Genomic DNA, 20,159 nt, shown 5'->3' with positions numbered 1-20,159 from the left:
AGCAAGGGGTCTGAATTCTTATGTAAATAAGGTATTTCAGTTTGAGTTTTTTTGTACATTTGCAAAAATGTCTAAAAACTAGTTTTCCCTTTGTCATTCTGGAGAATTGTGTGTAGATTGAGGAGGATATTTTTTTATTGAATACATTTTAGAATAAGGCTGTAACGTAACAAAATGTGGAAAAATTCAACGTGTCACGCCCTGGTCGTAATATATTGTGTTTGTCTTCATTTATTTGGTTAGGCCAGGGTGTGACATGGGTTTATTGTGGTGTGTTTTGTCTTGGGGTTTTGTGGGGTGTTGGGTGTGTGGCTTAGTGGGGTTATCTAGCAAAGTCTATGGCTGTCTGGAGTGGTTCTCAATCAGAGGCAGGTGTGTATCGTTGTCTCTGATTGGGAACCATATTTAGGCAGCCATATTCTTTGAGTGTTTTGTGGGTGATTGTTCCTGTCTTTGTGTTTGCACCAGATAGGGCTGTTTCGGTTTTCACATTTGATTATTTTGTAGTTTCTTCATGTATAGTTTTTTCCTTCATTAAAATATCATGAATCATCATCACGCTGCATTTTGGTCCGACTCTCCTTCACCACACAAAAGCCGTTACACAGAATCACCCACCACAACTGGACCAAGCGGCGTGTCAACAGGCAGGAGCAGCAGGTGAAGCAACAGCGGCAACAGGAGATACGTAATAAGGAATTCTGGACATGGGAGGAAATCCTCGACGGAGAGGACCCTGGGCTAAACCAGGGGAGTGTAGCTGCTCCAAGGTGCAGCAGGAGAAGAGGCAACAGGAGCAGCCCAAAGAGGAGTACGGTTTGGACGACAAGAGTATGGACTATACTTCTTGGGAGGAGATAGGCCTGATGCGGGTGCATAGCCCGGTGCGGTACATTCCAGCTTCTTGTATCGGCCAGGCTAGAGTGGGCATCGAGCCAGGTAAGGTTGGGCAGGCTCGGTGCTCAAGAGCTCCAGTGCACCTGCACGGTCCGGTCTATCCAGTACCACCTTCACGCACCAGCCCTCCGGTGGCAGCTCCCCGCACCAGGCTTCCTGTGTGTGTTCTCGGCCCAGTCCCACCAGTGCCAGCACCACGCATCAGGCCTACAGTGCGCCTCGCCTCTCCAGCGCTGCCGGAGTCTCCCACCTGTTCAGCGCCGCCAGAGCCTTCCTCCTCTACAGCGCTGCCGGAGTCTCCTGCCTATCTAGCGCTGCCAGAGCCTTCCTCATCTTCAGCGCTGCCGGAGTCTCCCGCCTGTTCAGCGCAGCCAGAGCCTTCCTCCTCTACAGCGCTGCCGGAGTCTCCCGCCTATCTAGCACTGCCAGAGCCTTCCTCATCTTCAGCGCTGCCGGAGTCTCCCGCCTGTTCAGCGCAGCCAGAGCCTTCCTCCTCTACAGCGCTGCTGGAGTCTCCTGCCTGTGCAGCGCAGCCAGAGTTGCCAGCCTGCATGGAGCAGCCAGAGCTGCCAGCCTGCATGGAGCAGCCAAAGCTGCCAGTCTGCATGGAGCAGCCAGAGCTGCCAGTCTGCATGGAGCAGCCAGAGCTGCCAGTCTGCATGGAGCAGCCAGAGCTGCCAGTCTGCATGAAGCAGCCAGAGCTGCCAGTCTGCATGAAGCAGCCAGAGCTGCCAGTCTGCATGAAGCAGCCAGAGCTGCCAGTCTGCATGAAGCAGCCAGAGCTGTCAGTCTGCATGGAGCAGCCAGAGCTGTCAGTCTGCAAGGAGCTGTCAGTCTGCAAGGAGCTGTCAGTCTGCAAGGAGCTGCCAGTCTGCAAGGAGCTGCCAGAGATGTCAGTCTGCAAGGAGCTGCAAGAGATGTCAGTCTGCATGAAGCAGCCAGAGATGTCAGTCTGCATGAAGCAGTCAGAGCTGCCAGTCTGCAAGGAGCTGCCAGTCTGCACGGAGCCGCCAGAGCTGCCAGTCTGTAAGAAGCCGCCAGAGCTGTCAGCCTACATAGAGCAGCCAGAGCCGCCAGTCAGCGTGGAGCAGCCAGAACCGCCAGTCAGCGTGGAGCAGCCAGAACCGCCAGTCAGCGTGGAGCAGCCAGATCCGTCAGTCTGCCAGGATCCGCCAGTCAGCCAGACTCTTCCAGATCCGCCAGTCAGCCAGACTCTTCCAGATCCGCCAGTCAGCCAGACTCTTCCAGATCCGCCAGTCAGCCAGACTCTTACAGATCCGCCAGTCAGCCAGACTCTTCCAGATCCGCCAGTCAGCCAGACTCTTACAGATCCGCCAGTCAGCCAGACTCTTCCAGATCCGCCAGTCAGCCAGACTCTTCCAGATCCGCCAGATCTGCCAGTCAGCCAGAGTCTTCCAGATCCGCCAGTCAGCCAGACTCTTCCAGATCCGCCAGTCAACCAGACACTTCCAGATCCGCCAGTCAACCAGACTCTTCCAGATCCGCCAGCCAGCCAGGATCTGCCGGAGCCAACTACCTGCCTGAGCTTCCTCTCAGTGCTGGGCTTCCTCTCAGTGCTGGGCTTCCTCTCAGTGCTGGGCTTCCCCTCAGTGCTGGGCTTCCCCTCAGTCCCGAGCTTCCCCTCAGTCCCGAGCTTCCCCTCAGTCCCGAGCTTCCCCTCAGTCCCGAGCTGCCCCTCAGTCCCGAGCTGCCCCTCAGTCCCGAGCTGCCCCTCAGTCCAGTGGGGTTCTGGGTGAGGACTACTAGGCCATGGTCGGCGGCGAGGGTGGACTATCCTAGGACGCGAGGAGGAGGGACTAAGACATTGATTGAGTGGAGTCCACATCCCGCGCCGGAGCCGCCACCATGGACAGACGCCCACCCGGACCCTCCCCTATTGTTTTGCTGTGCGTCCGGGAGTCCGCACCTTAGGGGGGGTTCTGTCACGCCCTGGTCGTAATATATTGTGTTTGTCTTCATTTATTTGGTTAGGCCAGGGTGTGACATGGGTTTATTGTGGTGTGTTTTGTCTTGGGGTTTTGTGGGGTGTTGGGTGTGTGGCTTAGTGGGGTTATCTAGCAAAGTCTATGGCTGTCTGGAGTGGTTCTCAATCAGAGGCAGGTATGTATCGTTGTCTCTGATTGGGAACCATATTTAGGCAGCCATATTCTTTGAGTGTTTTGTGGGTGATTGTTCCTGTCTTTGTGTTTGCACCAGATAGGGCTGTTTCGGTTTTCACATTTCATTATTTTGTAGTTTCTTCATGTATAGTTTTTTCCTTCATTAAAATATCATGAATCATCATCACGCTGCATTTTGGTCCGACTCTCCTTCACCACAAGAAAGCCGTTACACAACGGGTCTGAATATTTTCCAAAAGCACTGTGTCTGGATGTATGATCTCTATGCAAATGTTTTTATGGTCCAGGAATTCTGTCTTATTTCCATTGGTCTCATCCCCCACCACAAGCCTCCACCCTGTGGAGATTGGGCCAGGAAGTGTTGAGGTTACTGTAAACTTGGTATTTTTTGACTGTTTAATAGTGGTTGGTTTTGGGATTAAAGGTTACACCGTCAGATGATATAAATGGAATGACATGCCTTTGTTCTTTCTCTTATCGTGTTTCCAGTCATGGAGGAAGGTTGTCTGATCAATTCATCATCAAATCCAAATCAAATAAAATGTTATTGGTCACATACGCATATTTAGCAGATGTTATTGCTTGTAGCAAAATGCTTGTAGGAATTTACCAGGCTTCTAGGACTCTGGCCTAGTAAGCATCTCTTTATTCGTGCTTTGTCCCTGCTTGGAATAATGACTTGTAATGCTTCTTAATGCATATCTTAATTTATGCCTTGCATGTGAATCCATGAATTGTACAATGTTAATTAAATATTTGTCTTTGATATAGACAATTCCCAGACCAATTTTTGCTCGTCAACGTCATCTCATTGCCTAACGCTTGTTTATATTAATTATCTTTATGGAGTCAGATAAACATTTTAATAGGCTAATTGCTTCGTCTTTTTACGAGTGACGTGAGGTACTTATAATTTCATATATGATAACAATGACTGTACACTGCACCCTCAGGTCCTCTGTCACTGGCCTTTTAACTCTCCTAAAGCCTGTGACCAAGAGGCATGGAGAGGCAGCCTTTAGTTACTATGCCCCCAGCCCTCTGCCAGAGAACCTGAGGGGACCAAGAGGCATGGAGAGGCAGCCTTTAGTTACTATGCCCCCAGCCCTCTGCCAGAGAACCTGAGGGGACCAAGAGACATGGAGAGGCAGCCTTTAGTTACTATGCCCCCAGCCCTCTGCCAGAGAACCTGAGGGGACCAAGAGGCATGGAGAGGCAGCCTTTAGTTACTATGCCCCCAGCCCTCTGCCAGAGAACCTGAGGGGACCAAGAGGCATGGAGAGGCAGCCTTTAGTTACTATGCCCCCAGCCCTCTGCCAGAGAACCTGAGGGGACCAAGAGGCATGGAGAGGCAGCCTTTAGTTACTATGCCCCCAGCCCTCTGCCAGAGAACCTGAGGGGACCAAGAGGCACAAGAGGACCAGGGAGAGGCAGCCTTTAGTTACTATGCCCCCAGCCCTCTGCCAGAGAACCTGAGGGGACCAAGAGGCATGGAGAGGCAGCCTTTAGTTACTATGCCCCCAGCCCTCTGCCAGAGAACCTGAGGGAACCAAGAGGCATGGAGAGGCAGCCTTTAGTTACTATGCCCCCAGCCCTCTGCCAGAGAACCTGAGGGGACCAAGAGGCATGGAGAGGCAGCCTTTAGTTACTATGCCCCCAGCCCTCTGCCAGAGAACCTGAGGGGACCAAGAGGCATGGAGAGGCAGCCCCTCTTAGGCATTACTATGCCCCGAGCCCTCTGCCAGAGAACCTGAGGGGACCAAGAGGCATGGAGAGGCAGCCTTTAGTTACTAGCCCTCTGACCCCAGCCCTGCCCCCAGCCCTCTGCCAGAGAACCTGAGGGGACCAAGAGGCATGGAGAGGCGGCCTTTAGTTACTATGCCCCCAGCCCTCTGCCAGAGAACCTGAGGGGACCAAGAGGCATGGAGAGGCAGCCTTTAGTTACTATGCCCCCAGCCCTCTGCCAGAGAACCTGAGGAGACCAAGAGGCATGGAGAGGCAGCCTTTAGTTACTATGCCCCCAGCCCTCTGCCAGAAGAACCTGAGGAGACCAGAGAAGAGGCATGGAGAGGCAGCCTTTAGTTACTATGCCCCCAGCCCTCTGCCAGAGAACCTGAGGGGACCAAGAGGCATGGAGAGGCAGCCTTTAGTTACTATGCCCCCAGCCCTCTGCCAGAGAACCTGAGGGGGGCTGAAACTATGGACATATTTATAAGAGATGTTAAAACACACCTCTTTAGCTTTGCTTTTCCTTTGGGTACTTTAGTCTTTCAGTTTTTTTATTATTATTTTGTTTTTTTTTCCTCCTAAATTTGTTGTTTAGTAAATATTTCAGTTTTCATTTTCATTGTTTTTTTTAATCATTTATTTTCTGTGAAGCACATTCTGTTGCATTCCATGTCTGAAATGTGCTGTATAAATAAAGCTTGATTTTATTTGATAATTTCAATCATTTTTTTGCTTTAACAATGTCATTTCAACTAGTTTGCCCAGTTGGTAATTGACTAGGGGTATTGACAAGTGGTCCACACTTCTGTCACAACTCACCAACTGCCATCATGTAATCCCAGCGATCCAGCAGGCACATGCTGAACTGCAGCCCGTCGGGGGTGAGGCCCACATCGATGAGGGCCGACGTCTGGTCAGGTGTCTGACACACGGCCGAGGTCCAGGCCACCAGAAACCACAGCACCACCAGCAGGATGACCCCCAGCAGACGCAGCACCCGCCAGCTGGTGATGTAGGGTGTCCGCTGTGCCGTACGGGACAGGAACACCTTCAGCACCCTGGAGGAGAGAAGAGAGAGAAGGGTTGTTTCTGTTCTCAAATTTGTCACGTGATGTCTAATAGTGTCATTTTAGGGTTTTATGGTTCTCGTTGAGAAGACGTCATATAACCAGATTACAACCAACTGGTTTCTGTTACAACCAGATTACAACCAACTGGTGTCTGTTATATATAACCATATTACAACCAACTGGTGTCTGTTATATATAACCATATTACAACCAACTGGTGGCTGGTATAACCAGATTACAACCAACTGGTCTCTGTTACAACCAGATTACAACCAACTGGTCTCTGTTACAACCAGATTACAACCAACTGGTCTCTGTTACAACCAGATTACAACCAACTGGTGTCTGTTATATATAACCAGATTACAACCAACTGGTGTCTGTTATATATAACCAGATTACAACCAACTGGTGTCTGTTATATATAACCATATTATAACCAACTGGTCTCTGTTATAACCAGATTACAACCAACTGGTGTCTGTTATATATAACCATATTACAACCAACTGGTGTCTGTTATATATAACCAGATTACAATCAACTGGTCTCTGTTATAACCAGATTACAACCAACTGGTGTCTGTTATATATAACCAGATTACAACCAACTGGTGTCTGTTATATATAACCAGATTACAACCAACTGGTGTCTGTTATATATAACCATATTACAACCAACTGGTGTCTGTTATATATAACCAGATTACAACCAACTGGTGTCTGTTACAACCAGATTACAACCAACTGGTGTTTGTTATATATAACCAGATTACAACCAACTGGTGTCTGTTATATATATCCAGATTACAACCAACTGGTGGCTGGTATAACCAGATTACAACCAACTGGTGTCTGTTATATATAACCAGATTACAACCAACTGGTGTCTGTTATATATAACCAGATTACAACCAACTGGTGTCTGTTACAACCAGATTACAACCAACTGGTGTCTGTTATATATAACCATATTACAACCAACTGGTGTCTGTTATATATAACCAGATTACAACCAACTGGTGTCTGTTATATATAACCAGATTACAACCAACTGGTGTCTGTTACAACCAGATTACAACCAACTGGTGTCTGTTATATATAACCAGATTACAACCAACTGGTGTCTGTTATATATATCCAGATTACAACCAACTGGTGGCTGGTATAACCAGATTACAACCAACTGGTGTCTGTTATATATAACCAGATTACAACCAACTGGTGTCTGTTATATATAACCAGATTACAACCAACTGGTGTCTGTTATAACCAGATTACAACCAACTGGTGTCTGTTATATATATCCAGATTACAACCAACTGGTGGCTGGTATAACCAGATTACAACCAACTGGTGTCTGTTATATATAACCAGATTACAACCAACTGGTGTCTGTTATATATAACCAGATTACAACCAACTGGTGTCTGTTATAACCAGATTACAACCAACTGGTGTCTGTTATATATAACCAGATTACAATTAACTGGTCCCTGTTATAACCAGATTACAACCAACTGGTGTCTGTTATATATAACCATATTACAACCTTTGTTGGTGGCTGTTTTAACCAGATTAGGTAAAAATATGTGGTTCTACCCCTGAGCAAGGCAGTTAACCCACTGTTCCTAGGTTGTTATTGAAAATAAGAATTTGTTCTTAATTAACTGACTTGCAATAGTAAAACACACAGTTGCATAAGACAAAGACATGGTTCCTCCAGTGGTAGTATATATATATATATATACACCCCAATTTGGGTGGAGTCTCCTCCTTCTCTCTAAACATCACATCTTTACTAGGCAGAAAGTTAAGTGGTGCGGGCAACAAACTGTTCCTTCTCCATTAATGTGACCTGACCTCGACACCCTTTCTCACAAAAACCACATCTCTCCACCATTATCAGTGGCTGCCAACATGTGGTTGTTTTTGCCTCCACCATATCCATTCCTCCTACAGATACCCATTAACTTCTGGTGTAGACCCTAGACTATGGCACCCCTCATGTCTCTATTATAAATCTCTGATGATTAACAATATTTAAGGTGGAGAAATCTGAAACCATCAAGGTAAAGATATATTTTTCATTAAGTGATCAAGACATCATGGGAAACTACTGCTATTCATCCCTTTCATTATTGATTCTTCTAATTATGTAACTGACACAAGCGACACTACTTTTACTGAAACCACTTTTTATCTTCTCCCACTGCTAGCATTCATTACACTGCATTATTCCTTCTACCACTGTTAGCATTCATTACACTGCATTATTCCTTCTACCACTGTTATCATTCATTACACTGCATTATTCCTTCTACCACTGTTAGCATTCATTACACTACATTATTCCTTCTACCACTGCTAGCATTCATTACACTGCATTATTCCTTCTACCACTGCTAGCATTCATTACACTGCATTATTCCTTCTACCACTGCTAGCATTCATTACACTGCATTATTCCTTCTACCACTGTTAGCATTCATTACACTGCATTATTCCTTCTACCACTGTTAGCATTCATTACACTCCATTATTCCTTCTACCACTGTTAGCATTCATTACACTGCATGATTCCTTCTACCACTGTTAGCATTCATTACACTGCATTATTCCTTCTACCACTGTTAGCATTCATTACACTGCATTATTCCTTCTACCACTGTTAGCATTCATTACACTGCATTATTCCTTCTACCACTGTTAGCATTCATTACACTGCATTACTCCTTCTACCACTGTTAGCATTCATCAGTGTTATGGCTTCCGTTATTACTTCCCTATACTACTGCTGAAAGACCCTTGCAAGAGCTAGCAACAGTGTGTTCTCTGAAGTGTGGTCTAGATTAGCATAGATATAAGGAGCTATTTCAACCTCTGGGGTCTCTGAGGGACAGACCATGATTGATCCTGCCTCATCTTTGATATCTGTGTGGGATTCTCCTATATTGAACTGACACTAAGGTTAGGTTTCAAGCCCATCACACCACAAGGAACTTAAATTGTAATTTTGTCAGGGGAAGTAGCAGGCTGCCCTTTGGCCCCCTATTTTCTGCACTCACAAAGCTGTATTAACTGAAATGGGAGTGGACAATACACACACACACACACACACACACACACACACACACACACACACACACACACACACACACACACACACACACACACACACACACACACACACACACACACACACACACACACACACACACACACACACAATTTCTTACACACACTTGATCAGATTGAGTTGTTTCTCTGCTGTCTCTGCGAAATGTAAAACGGCCAACATGAAAGCCGAGTCATTTCCAGAGGCGCGTGGAGAGAACTCTATGCTACGGTAGGTAGTGATTGAGAATGTAAAGTGCTACCTATGCCACTGTCCACCCACTTTGACTACTAAGTAGCAAAATAGAACAATGGCAAACCAGGACCAATCCTGAGAGGAACCTGTTTATTGGAGGGCACTCTACAGGGCAAACTCATTAAGGGGCATCTTTGGGAAAAATCTTTGGGAGAAAAGACAGGAAGTTCTAGGCAGAACACTTCAGAAGTTATCTCATTTGGCCAAATCACATTTTATTTGTCACATGCCCCGAACACAACTGGTGTAGTCTTTACCGTGAAATTCTTGTTTTATACGAGCCCTTCCCATAAATAAAAATGAAACACTAACACAAGAGTAATACAATTAAATACAGAAGAATGGAACTACAGTATAGTTGGAGCTATATACAGGGAGTACCAGATCAACGTGGAGCTATATACAGGGAGTACCAGTACAATATCAATGTGGAGCTATATACAGGGAGTACCAGTACCAGATCAATGTGGAGCTTTATACAGGAAGTACCAGTACCAGATCAATGTGGAGCGATAAACAGGAAGTACCCGTACCAGATAAATGTGGAGCTATATACAGGAAGTACCAGTACCAGATCAATGTGGAGCTATATACAGGAAGTACCAGATCAATGTGGAGCTATATACAGGAAGTACCAGTACCAGATCAATGTGGAGCTATATACAGGAAGTACCAGTACCAGATCAACGTGGAGCTATATACAGGAAGTACCAGTACCAGATCAATGTGGAGCTATATACAGGAAGTACCAGTACCAGATCAATGTGGAGCAGTACCAGTCCAAAGTTTGGACACACCTACTCATTCAAGGGTCTTTCTTTATTTGTACTATTTTCTACATTGTAGAATTATAGTGAAGACATCAAAACTATGGAATAACACATATGGAATCATGTAGTAACCAAAAAAGTAAACACTACTCTACTCCCAGGTTGAAGGGCAAAATGTAAGTAAACACTACTCTATTCCCAGGTTGAAGGGCAAAATGTAAGTAAACACTACTCTACTCCCAGGTTGAAGGGCAAAATGTAAGTAAACACTACTCTATTCCCAGGTTGAAGGGCAAAATGTAAGTAAACACTACTCTATTCCCAGGTTGAAGGACAAAATGAAAGTAAACACTACTCTATTCCCAGGTTGAAGGGCAAAATGTAAGTAAACACTACTCTATTCCCAGGATGCAGGGCAAAATGTAAGTAAACACTACTCTATTCCCAGGTTGAAGGGCAAAATGTATGTAAACACTAATCTACTCCCAGGTTGAAGGGCAAAATGTAAGTAAACACTACTCTATTCCCAGGTTGAAGGACAAAATGAAAGTAAACACTACTCTATTCCCAGGTTGAAGGACAAAATGAAAGGAAACACTACTCTATTCCCAGGTTGAAGGGCAAAATGAAAGTAAACACTACTCTATTTCCAGGTTGAAGGGCAAAATGTAAGTAAACACTACTCTATTCCCAGGTTGAAGGACAAAATGAAAGTAAACACTACTCTGTTCCCAGGTTGAAGGGCAAAATGTAAGTAAACACTACTCTATTCCCAGGATGCAGGGCAAAATGTAAGTAAACACTACTCTATTCCCAGGTTGAAGGGCAAAATGTATGTAAACACTAATCTACTCCCAGGTTGAAGGGCAAAATGTAAGTAAACACTACTCTATTCCCAGGTTGAAGGACAAAATGAAAGTAAACACTACTCTATTCCCAGGTTGAAGGACAAAATGAAAGTAAACACTACTCTATTCCCAGGTTGAAGGACAAAATGAAAGTAAACACTACTCTATTCCCAGGTTGAAGGGCAAAATGTAAGTAAACACTACTCTACTCCCAGGTTGAAGGGCAAAATGTAAGTAAACACTACTCTATTCCCAGGTTGAAGGGCAAAATGTAAGTAAACACTACTCTATTCCCAGGTTGAAGGGCAAAATGTAAGTAAACACTACTCTACTCCCAGGTTGAAGGGCAAAATGTATGTAAACACTACTCTACTCCCAGGTTGAAGGGCAAAATGTAAGTAAACACTACTCTACTCCCAGGTTGATGGGCAAAATATAAGTAAACACTACTCTATTCCCTGGTTGAAGGACAAAATGTATGTAAACACTACTCTACTCCCAGGTTGAAGGGCAAAATGTAAGTAAACACTACTCTACTCCCAGGTTGAAGGGCAAAATGTAAGTAAACACTACTCTACTCCCAGGTTGAAGGGCAAAATGTAAGTAAACACTACTCTACTCCCAGGTTGATGGGCAAAATATAAGTAAACACTACTCTATTCCCTGGTTGAAGGACAAAATGTATGTAAACACTACTCTACTCCCAGGTTGAAGGGAAAAATGTAAGTAAACACTACTCTACTCCCAGGTTGAAGGGCAAAATATAAGTAAACACTACTCTATTCCTAGGTTGAAGGGCAAAACGTATGTAAACACGACTATTCCCAGGTTGAAGGGCAAAATGTAAGTAAACACTACTCTATTCCCAGGTTGAAGGGCAAAATGTAAGTAAACACTAATCTACTCCCAGGTTGAAGGGCTAAATGTAATTTGTTTATTTTTTATAATTAGTTTATTTAACCTTTATTTAACTAGTCAGTTAAGAACACATTTTTACTTACAATGATGGCCTACCAAACACCACTTTTTTGGGATACTACATGATTCCATATGTGTTATTTCATAGTTTTGACGTCTTCACTATTATTCTAAAATGTAGAAAATCCAAACTTTTGACTGGTACTGTATATACATGGAGTACCAGTACCAAAACAATGTGGAGTTATATACAGGGAGTACCAGTACCATATTATGGGATTGATTTCTGCATTATATAGCTTGGGTATATTCGCTAGGAACAAAACAGGCCGAAACAGAGAAGAACCTACCCGAATATGCAGTTGCAAAACATTTAGCATACGGCATGTACTAATAAATACACCCCACGTGAAAGACCTGTACTAGAAAGTAGACCTGTAGCAAACCTGTAAAGCTTCAGGATCACTGTTCCGTAGGCCGTGGCAAAGCCCAGGAGACGCACCCATCTCAGGAGGATACAGCGCAACGCGCTGGGGCTGAAGTACAGTATCAACACCTAAACAGAAGGGGAGATCCACATTACTCCCATTATACTCTACTTCCCTTTTTTTTATAGAAGTAGTCCTACTTCTTTAGTAATGTTCCTGTTTATTAGACAGGGTAGAGAAACAGGAGCTGTTTATTAGACAGGGTAGAGAAACAGGAGCTGTTTATTAGACAGGGTAGAGAAACAGGAGCTGTTTATTAGACAGGGTAGAGAAACAGGAGCTGTTTATTAGACAGGGTAGAGAAACAGGAGCTGTTTATTAGACAGGGTAGAGAAACAGGAGCTGTTTATTAGACAGGGTAGAGAAACAGGAGCTGTTTATTAGACAGGGTAGAGAAACAGGAGCTGTTTATTAGACAGGGTAGAGAAACAGGAGCTGTTTATTAGACAGGGTAGAGACACAGGAGCTGTTTATTAGACAGGGTAGAGAAACAGGAGCTGTTTATTAGACAGGGTAGAGAAACAGGAGCTGTTTATTAGACAGGGTAGAGACACAGGAGCTGTTTATTAGACAGGGTAGAGAAACAGGAGCTGTTTATTAGACAGGGTAGAGAAACAGGAGCTGTTTATTAGACAGGGTAGAGAAACAGGAGCTGTTTATTAGACAGGGTAGAGAAACAGGAGCTGTTTATTAGACAGGGTAGAGAAACAGGAGCTGTTTATTAGACAGGGTAGAGAAACAGGAGCTGTTTATTAGACAGGGTAGAGAAACAGGAGCTGTTTATTAGACAGGGTAGAGAAACAGGAGCTGTTTATTAGACAGGGTAGAGAAACAGGAGCTGTTTATTAGACAGGGTAGAGAAACAGGAGCTGTTTATTAGACAGGGTAGAGAAACAGGAGAGAGTTTAGTCCCGTGTAGCTCAGTTGGTAGAGCATGGCAGTTGCAGGGAAGGGTTGTGGGTTTGATTCCCACGGGGGAACAGTAGAAAAGTAAGTTTTAAAATGTATTCACTCACTACTGGATAAAAGAGTGCTAAATGTCTAAAATGTAAACACTAGAGCAGTGGGTTAGATTCAAACCCATGTTCACAGCGGTGCAGAGTAAATGTGATCCAGAGGCTGGACCACCCTAGGCCACTACATTATAACCGTAGGTTTATGTGACAGGGAAAACGCACATTAATCAAGTTTTTTGTGAAGGTGCCAGATTTTGTGCCAGACAGCTAATTTTCAACTGTCGTCTCTCCCTAGGTAGATAGAACTAAACATCACTGAGGCATCGGGCGCCCTCATTTCTCTTTCTGCCTTGCTGACAAAACTTTAGCTTTTGTTAATAGTTGGATGGAGGCACCAGGTCATGCATGGTGAACTGAACCAAGGGAAAAGTGTATTTGCTTTCAGCTTCTGTATGTTTACAGACTTATTTCATTATATATTCCAGCAGCTGCAGAATCACAAATATCACAAATATCTCACATGATTAAAATAGATTTGTGTTATAAACCCCATACTGAATATGCAATGTATTGTGACAATTTGAACTGTTTGGGTTTAACCCTCAAGACGGAGAACTGGTATGTCAACCATGCAACTAGTATGTCGACCATGTAACTAGGATGTCGACCATGTAACTAGTATGTCAACCATGCAACTAGTATGTCGACCATGCAACTAGGATGTCGACCATGTAACTAGTTTGTCAACCATTCATCTAGTATGTCAACCATTCAACTAGTATGTCGACCATTCAACTAGTATGTCGACCATTCAACTAGTATGTCGACCATGTAACTAGTATGTCGACCATGTAACTAGTATGTCGACCATGTAACTAGTATGTCGACCATGTAACTAGTATGTCGACCATGTAACTAGTATGTCAACCATGCAACTAGTTTGTCAACCATGTAACTAGTATGTCGACCATGTAACTAGTATGTCAACCATGCAACTAGTATGTCAACCATTCAACTAGTATGTCAACCATTCAACTAGTATGTCAACCATTCAACTAGTATGTCAACCATGTAACTAGTATGTCAACCATTCAACTAGTATGTCGACCATTCAACTAGTATGTCAACCATTCAACTAGTATGTCAACCATTCAACTAGTATGTCGACCATGTAACTAGTATGTCAACCATTCAACTAGTATGTCAACCATTCAACTAGTATGTCGACCATGTAACTAGTATGTCAACCATTCAACTAGTATGTCAACCATTCAACTAGTATGTCGACCATTCAACTAGTATGTCAACCATTCAACTAGTATGTCGACCATGTAACTAGTATGTCGACCATGTAACTAGTATGTCGACCATGCAACTAGTTTGTCAACCATTCAACTAGTATGTCAACCATTCAACTAGTATGTCAACCATTCAACTAGTATGTCAACCATTCAACTAGTATGTCGACCATTCAACTAGTATGTCGACCATGCAACTAGTATGTCAACCATTCAACTAGTATGTCAACCATTCAACTAGTATGTCAACCATTCAACTAGTATGTCAACCATTCAACTAGTATGTCAACCATTCAACTAGTATGTCGACCATTCAACTAGTATGTCAACCATTCAACTAGTATGTCAACCATTCAACTAGTATGTCAACCATTCAACTAGTATGTCGACCATGTAACTAGTATGTCGACCATGTAGCTAGTATGTCAACCATGCAACTAGTTTGTCAACCATGTAACTAGTATGTCGACCATGTAACTAGTATGTCAACCATGCAACTAGTATGTCAACCATTCAACTAGTATGTCAACCATTCAACTAGTATGTCGACCATTCAACTAGTATGTCAACCATTTAACTAGTATGTCAACCATTCAACTAGTATGTCGACCATTCAACTAGTATGTCAACCATTCAACTAGTATGTCAACCATTCAACTAGTATGTCGACCATGTAACTAGTATGTCAACCATTCAACTAGTATGTCAACCATTCAACTAGTATGTCGACCATGTAACTAGTATGTCAACCATTCAACTAGTATGTCAACCATTCAACTAGTATGTCGACCATTCAACTAGTATGTCAACCATTCAACTAGTATGTCAATTCCATTCAACTAGTATGTCAACCATTCAACTAGTATGTCAACCATTCAACTAGTATGTCGACCATTCAACTAGTATGTCAACCATTCAACTAGTATGTCAACCATTCAACTAGTGTAACTAGTATGTCAACCATTCAACTAGTATGTCAACCATTCAACTAGTATGTAACTAGTATGTCAACCATTCAACTAGTATGTCAACCATTCAACTAGTATGTCGACCATTCCATGTCAACCATTCAACTAGTATTTGTCAACCATTCAACTAGTATGTCGACCATGTAACTAGTATGTCGACCATGCAACTAGTTTGTCAACCATTCAACTAGTATGTCAACCATTCAACTAGTATGTCAACCATTCAACTAGTATGTCAACCATTCAACTAGTATGTCAACCATTCAACTAGTTTGTCAACCACACAACTAGTTTGTCAACCACTCAACTAGTTTGTCAACCATTTAACTACTATGTCAACCATGCAACTAGTTTGTCAACCATTCAACTAGTATGTCAACCATTCAACTAGTTTGTCAACCACACAACTAGTTTGTCAACCACTCAACTAGTTTGTCAACCATTTAACTACTATGTCAACCATGCAACTAGTATGTCAACCATTCAACTAGTATGTCAACCACTCAACTAGTTTGTCAACCATGCCAGGGCTAGTCTACATTTTTGAGAATCCTCAAGTTGAGCTGTTGTCCCAGCTCCACAGACTAAACTGCTTTGCTTTCAGCATAATAACAAAACAAACAAAACAAAACAGGATTTGGACTATTCTACGATACTCACAACCTATCTCTGAAATAAAATGTGATGGCCTTTCCAAAACTGGGGGCAAATAAAACCACCCGAGGGCCAAATTCGTCACGCTGACCGCCAGTTGGGGAACCCTGCTCTATGGTATACCTTTGCAATTTATCCACTTCCAAGTCCCGTGGTGCACTGTGGCAGTTTGAGAGATGGCAAGTATCCTCTATAATTAAGCAGAGCGACAGACACCTATCCCATGCGGCGAGACGACAGAACATCTGTCGCTGATCGTCAACCAGCCCGCTTAAACTCGCAAACAGGGGAAATGTCACTCCCCGGATGGGATGAAACAATGGCTCAGTGCCAAGCAATGCTTGAAGCACATATCACACTTCCACGATATGAGAGGAGGACTCATTAAGCTGCAGAATTCACTGGGAGAAAATGTTGGCGATACTTTCGCTGAAGGGTACCTGCGTAAGGACTTCATAACACATTAGTACCCCATACATACCACATTCATAAGCAGTACATGGGCACACTTTCATGATGATATGAGAGAGACAGTTTTTTTAATGAGGGGAGATTGGAAAAGCTTGGTAACTTGAAGGGTACCTGCATATCACATTAATAAGCCATACCTAGGCCATTCATAAGCAGTACATAGGGCATTCATAAGCAATACATAAGCCATTTATAAGCCAACCATAGGAAATTCATAAGCCATACCTAGGCCATTCATAAGCCATACCTAGGCCATTCATAAGCCATACATAGGCCATTCATAAGCCATTCATAAGCCATACATAGGTCATTCATAAGCCATACCTAGGACATTCATAAGCCATACCTAGGCCATTCATAAGCCATACATAGGCCATTCATAAGCCATACCTAGGCCATTCATAAGCCATACATAGGCCATTCATAAGCCATACCTAGGACATTCATAAGCCATACCTAGGCCATTCATAAGCCATACATAGGCCATTCATAAGCCATACCTAGGCCATTCATAAGCCATACATAGGCCATTCATAAGCAGCACAGGCTTTTCATAGATGCAACAACAGAAGTTGCCTGCATTCTTAATCCTCTACCCAAAGTGTGTTATATCAAACACGGGTTAATAGGAAATGTGTGCAAAGCTTTGAGTCACGCGTCTCTCATCTCGCAGAGTCAGGTGTGATAGCCGAATAGGTACACCCACAGTCTAGGGATTTAAATATGCAGTGTATGAAAGATCCACAGTTACTACTAGTATGACCTAACTGCAGCCACATGCCATGGCTCATGGCCAGAAGCAAAGAAAGCAGCCCAAGACTGGCAGCTTTGGATACATTTAGTTTGTTGATTTTCCTCCAGGAACCAAGAAGTAAGTAAGTATGGTAAGTATACCCTAATTGTCCAATATGTATTTGCATGTAATACCATGCATATATTTTCAGAATGGACTGTCGGTTTTCCTCCCATGAAAAACAAGGTTCCCGCATCATGACTGTAGATGTGATGGACTGTGGACTTGACAGGAAAAAGCTATGAGTCTAACTCCTGTGTATCATACTGCCATTTTGGTGTCCTTCAAAGTAACATACATGTAGTATCTGGGGAATAGAGAGGTGAAGGCTTTGATTTTGACTGAGGAGCGAAAAATTTGGGAAGTGTCCTAAGTGTACCATGCACACACACACACACGCACGCGCACGCACGCACGCACGCACGCACGCACGCACGCACGCACGCACACACACACACACACACACTTATCCATAAACTGGCCCTCTCACTGTACTGATGTCCTCTGGCTAGTCTTAGTTGTATGTGTTGTAAACAAGCCCTGTCCACACAGCACAGCACGTCCCACAGTCCTCCATGACAGGCTAAAATACACCATGTCCCAAACAAGAGGTAAAACTAGGACACACACACACACACACAATATCCAGTGGAGACTAACTGGCATGGGATCCTGAAATGAGCGAACGGCAGGGGGGATCCTGAAACGAGCGAACGGAAGGGGGGATCCTGAAAGGAGCGAACGGAAGGGGGGATCCTGAAATGAGCGAACGGCAGGGGGGATCCTGAAATGAGCGAACGGCAGGGGGGATCCTGAAAGGAGCGAACGGAAGGGGGGATCCTGAAATGAGCGAACGGCAGGGGGGATCCTGAAATGAGCGAACGGCAGGGGGGATCCTGAAATGAGCGAACGGCAGGGGGGATCCTGAAAGGAGCGAACGGAAGGGGGGATCCTGAAAGGAGCGAACGGAAGGGGGGATCCTGAAAGGAGTGAACGGCAGGGGGGATCCTGAAATGAGCGAATGGCAGGGGGGATCCTGAAATGAGCGAACGGCAGGGGGGATCCTGAAAGGAGCGAACGGCAGGGGGGATCCTGAAAGGAGCGAACGGAAGGGGGGCTACATGTTTGTTTCCAGCATCTCCCAGCTAATGTGGATCCCTCTTCTTTCCCCTTCCATATACCCCCAACTCCGCCCAATAAATTAATCAGCAGATTTATTTTTAAAACAAGTTGCGCTAGAACTTGATGGACTCTTTAAAAATGCATTGAGCGCCACAGTGGAGCAGCTGCACCAAGCTGAGGTGGGAGTAACAGCAGCAGCAAGAGGAGGGTACATCACTGTGGAAGAGAGAGAGAGAGAGAGAGAGAGAGAGAGAGAGAGAGAGAGAGAGAGAGAGAAAGAGTAAGAAAAAGGGAGGGAGAGTGAGAGAAAGAAAGAAAGATAGAGAGGGGGAAGAAGATAAAAAAGAAATAAAGAGAAAGAGAGAGGGGGGAGGAGAAAGAGAGAAAAAGAGAGGGAGGGGGAAGAAGAGGAAGAGAGAGAGAGAGAGAGAAAGAGAGAGAGAGAGAGAGAGAGAGAGAGAGAGAGAGAGAGAGAGAGAGAGAGAGAGAGAGAGAGAGAGAGAGAGAGAGAGATATCATCCTCAGCTCTGGCATCTCCCCAATATTTGTAACCAAGGACTGATCACCACAATCCACAAAAGTGGAGACAAATTTGAACCCAATAACTACCGTTGGATATGTGTCAACAGCAACCTTGGGAAAATCCTCTGCATTATCATTAACAGAAGACTCGGTCATTTGGTAAAAAGCCACATTGACATTTGCTCAGTGAAAACAATGTACTGAGCAAATGTCAATGTGGCTTTTTACCAAATGACCGTATGACAGACCGTGCATTCACCCTACACACCCTAATTGACAAACAAACAAACCAAAACAAACAAACAAACAAACAAACCAAAACAAAGGCAAAGTCTACTCATGCTTTGTTGTTTTCAAAAAAGGGTCTGCTATACAAGTTGATGGAAAGTGGTGTTGGGGGAAAAACATACGACATCATAAAATCCATGTACACAAACAACAAGTGTGCAGTTAAAATTGGCCAAAAACACAGATTTCTTTCCACAGGGCGAGAAAGGGATACAACTTGAGCCCCAAACTCTTCAACATACATCTTCAGTGCTTTGGGAAAGTATTCCAACTCTTCAACATACATCTTCAGTGCTTTGGGAAAGTATTCAAACCCTTCAACATACATCTTCAGTGCTTTGGGAAAGTATTCAAACCCTTCAACATACATCTTCAGTGCTTTGGGAAAGTATTCAAACTCTTCAACATACATCTTCAGTGCTTTGGGAAAGTATTCCAACTCTTCAACATACATCTTCAGTGCTTTGGGAAAGTATTCAAACCCTTCAACATACATCTTCAGTGCTTTGGGAAAGTATTCAAACCCTTCAACATACATCTTCAGTGCTTTGGGAAAGTATTCAAACCCTTCAACATACATCTTCAGTGCTTTGGGAAAGTATTCAAACTCTTCAACATACATCTTCAGTGCTTTGGGAAAGTATTCAAACTCTTCAACATACATCTTCAGTGCTTTGGGAAAGTATTCAAACTCTTCAACATACATCTTCAGTGCTTTGGGAAAGTATTCAAACTCTTCAACATACATCTTCAGTGCTTTGGGAAAGTATTCAAACCCTTCAACATACATCTTCAGTGCTTTGGGAAAGTATTCAAACCCTTCAACATACATCTTCAGTGCTTTGGGAAAGTATT

General features: G+C 43.9%; 1 protein-coding gene across 1 annotated transcript in view; it reads right to left on the bottom strand.

The window, feature by feature from the left end:
* The window catches only part of LOC118373446 (probable G-protein coupled receptor 158), a 122,579-nt gene that overhangs the window by 28,912 nt on the left and 73,508 nt on the right, over window positions 1-20,159 (bottom strand). The window contains exons 6-7 of the mRNA XM_052463262.1: window positions 12,191-12,300; window positions 5,586-5,824 (exon numbers count right to left, since the gene is read on the bottom strand). Of these exons, the coding sequence (XP_052319222.1) occupies window positions 5,586-5,824; window positions 12,191-12,300 (349 nt within the window). The remainder of the gene's footprint in view (window positions 1-5,585; window positions 5,825-12,190; window positions 12,301-20,159) is intronic.

The sequence above is a fragment of the Oncorhynchus keta genome, chromosome 15 (assembly GCF_023373465.1).
Source record: "Oncorhynchus keta strain PuntledgeMale-10-30-2019 chromosome 15, Oket_V2, whole genome shotgun sequence".
In the NCBI taxonomy this organism is placed as follows: domain Eukaryota; kingdom Metazoa; phylum Chordata; class Actinopteri; order Salmoniformes; family Salmonidae; genus Oncorhynchus; species Oncorhynchus keta.
The sequence above is the reverse complement of the archived record's forward strand: the minus strand, read 5'-3'. Positions and strand labels throughout refer to the sequence as shown.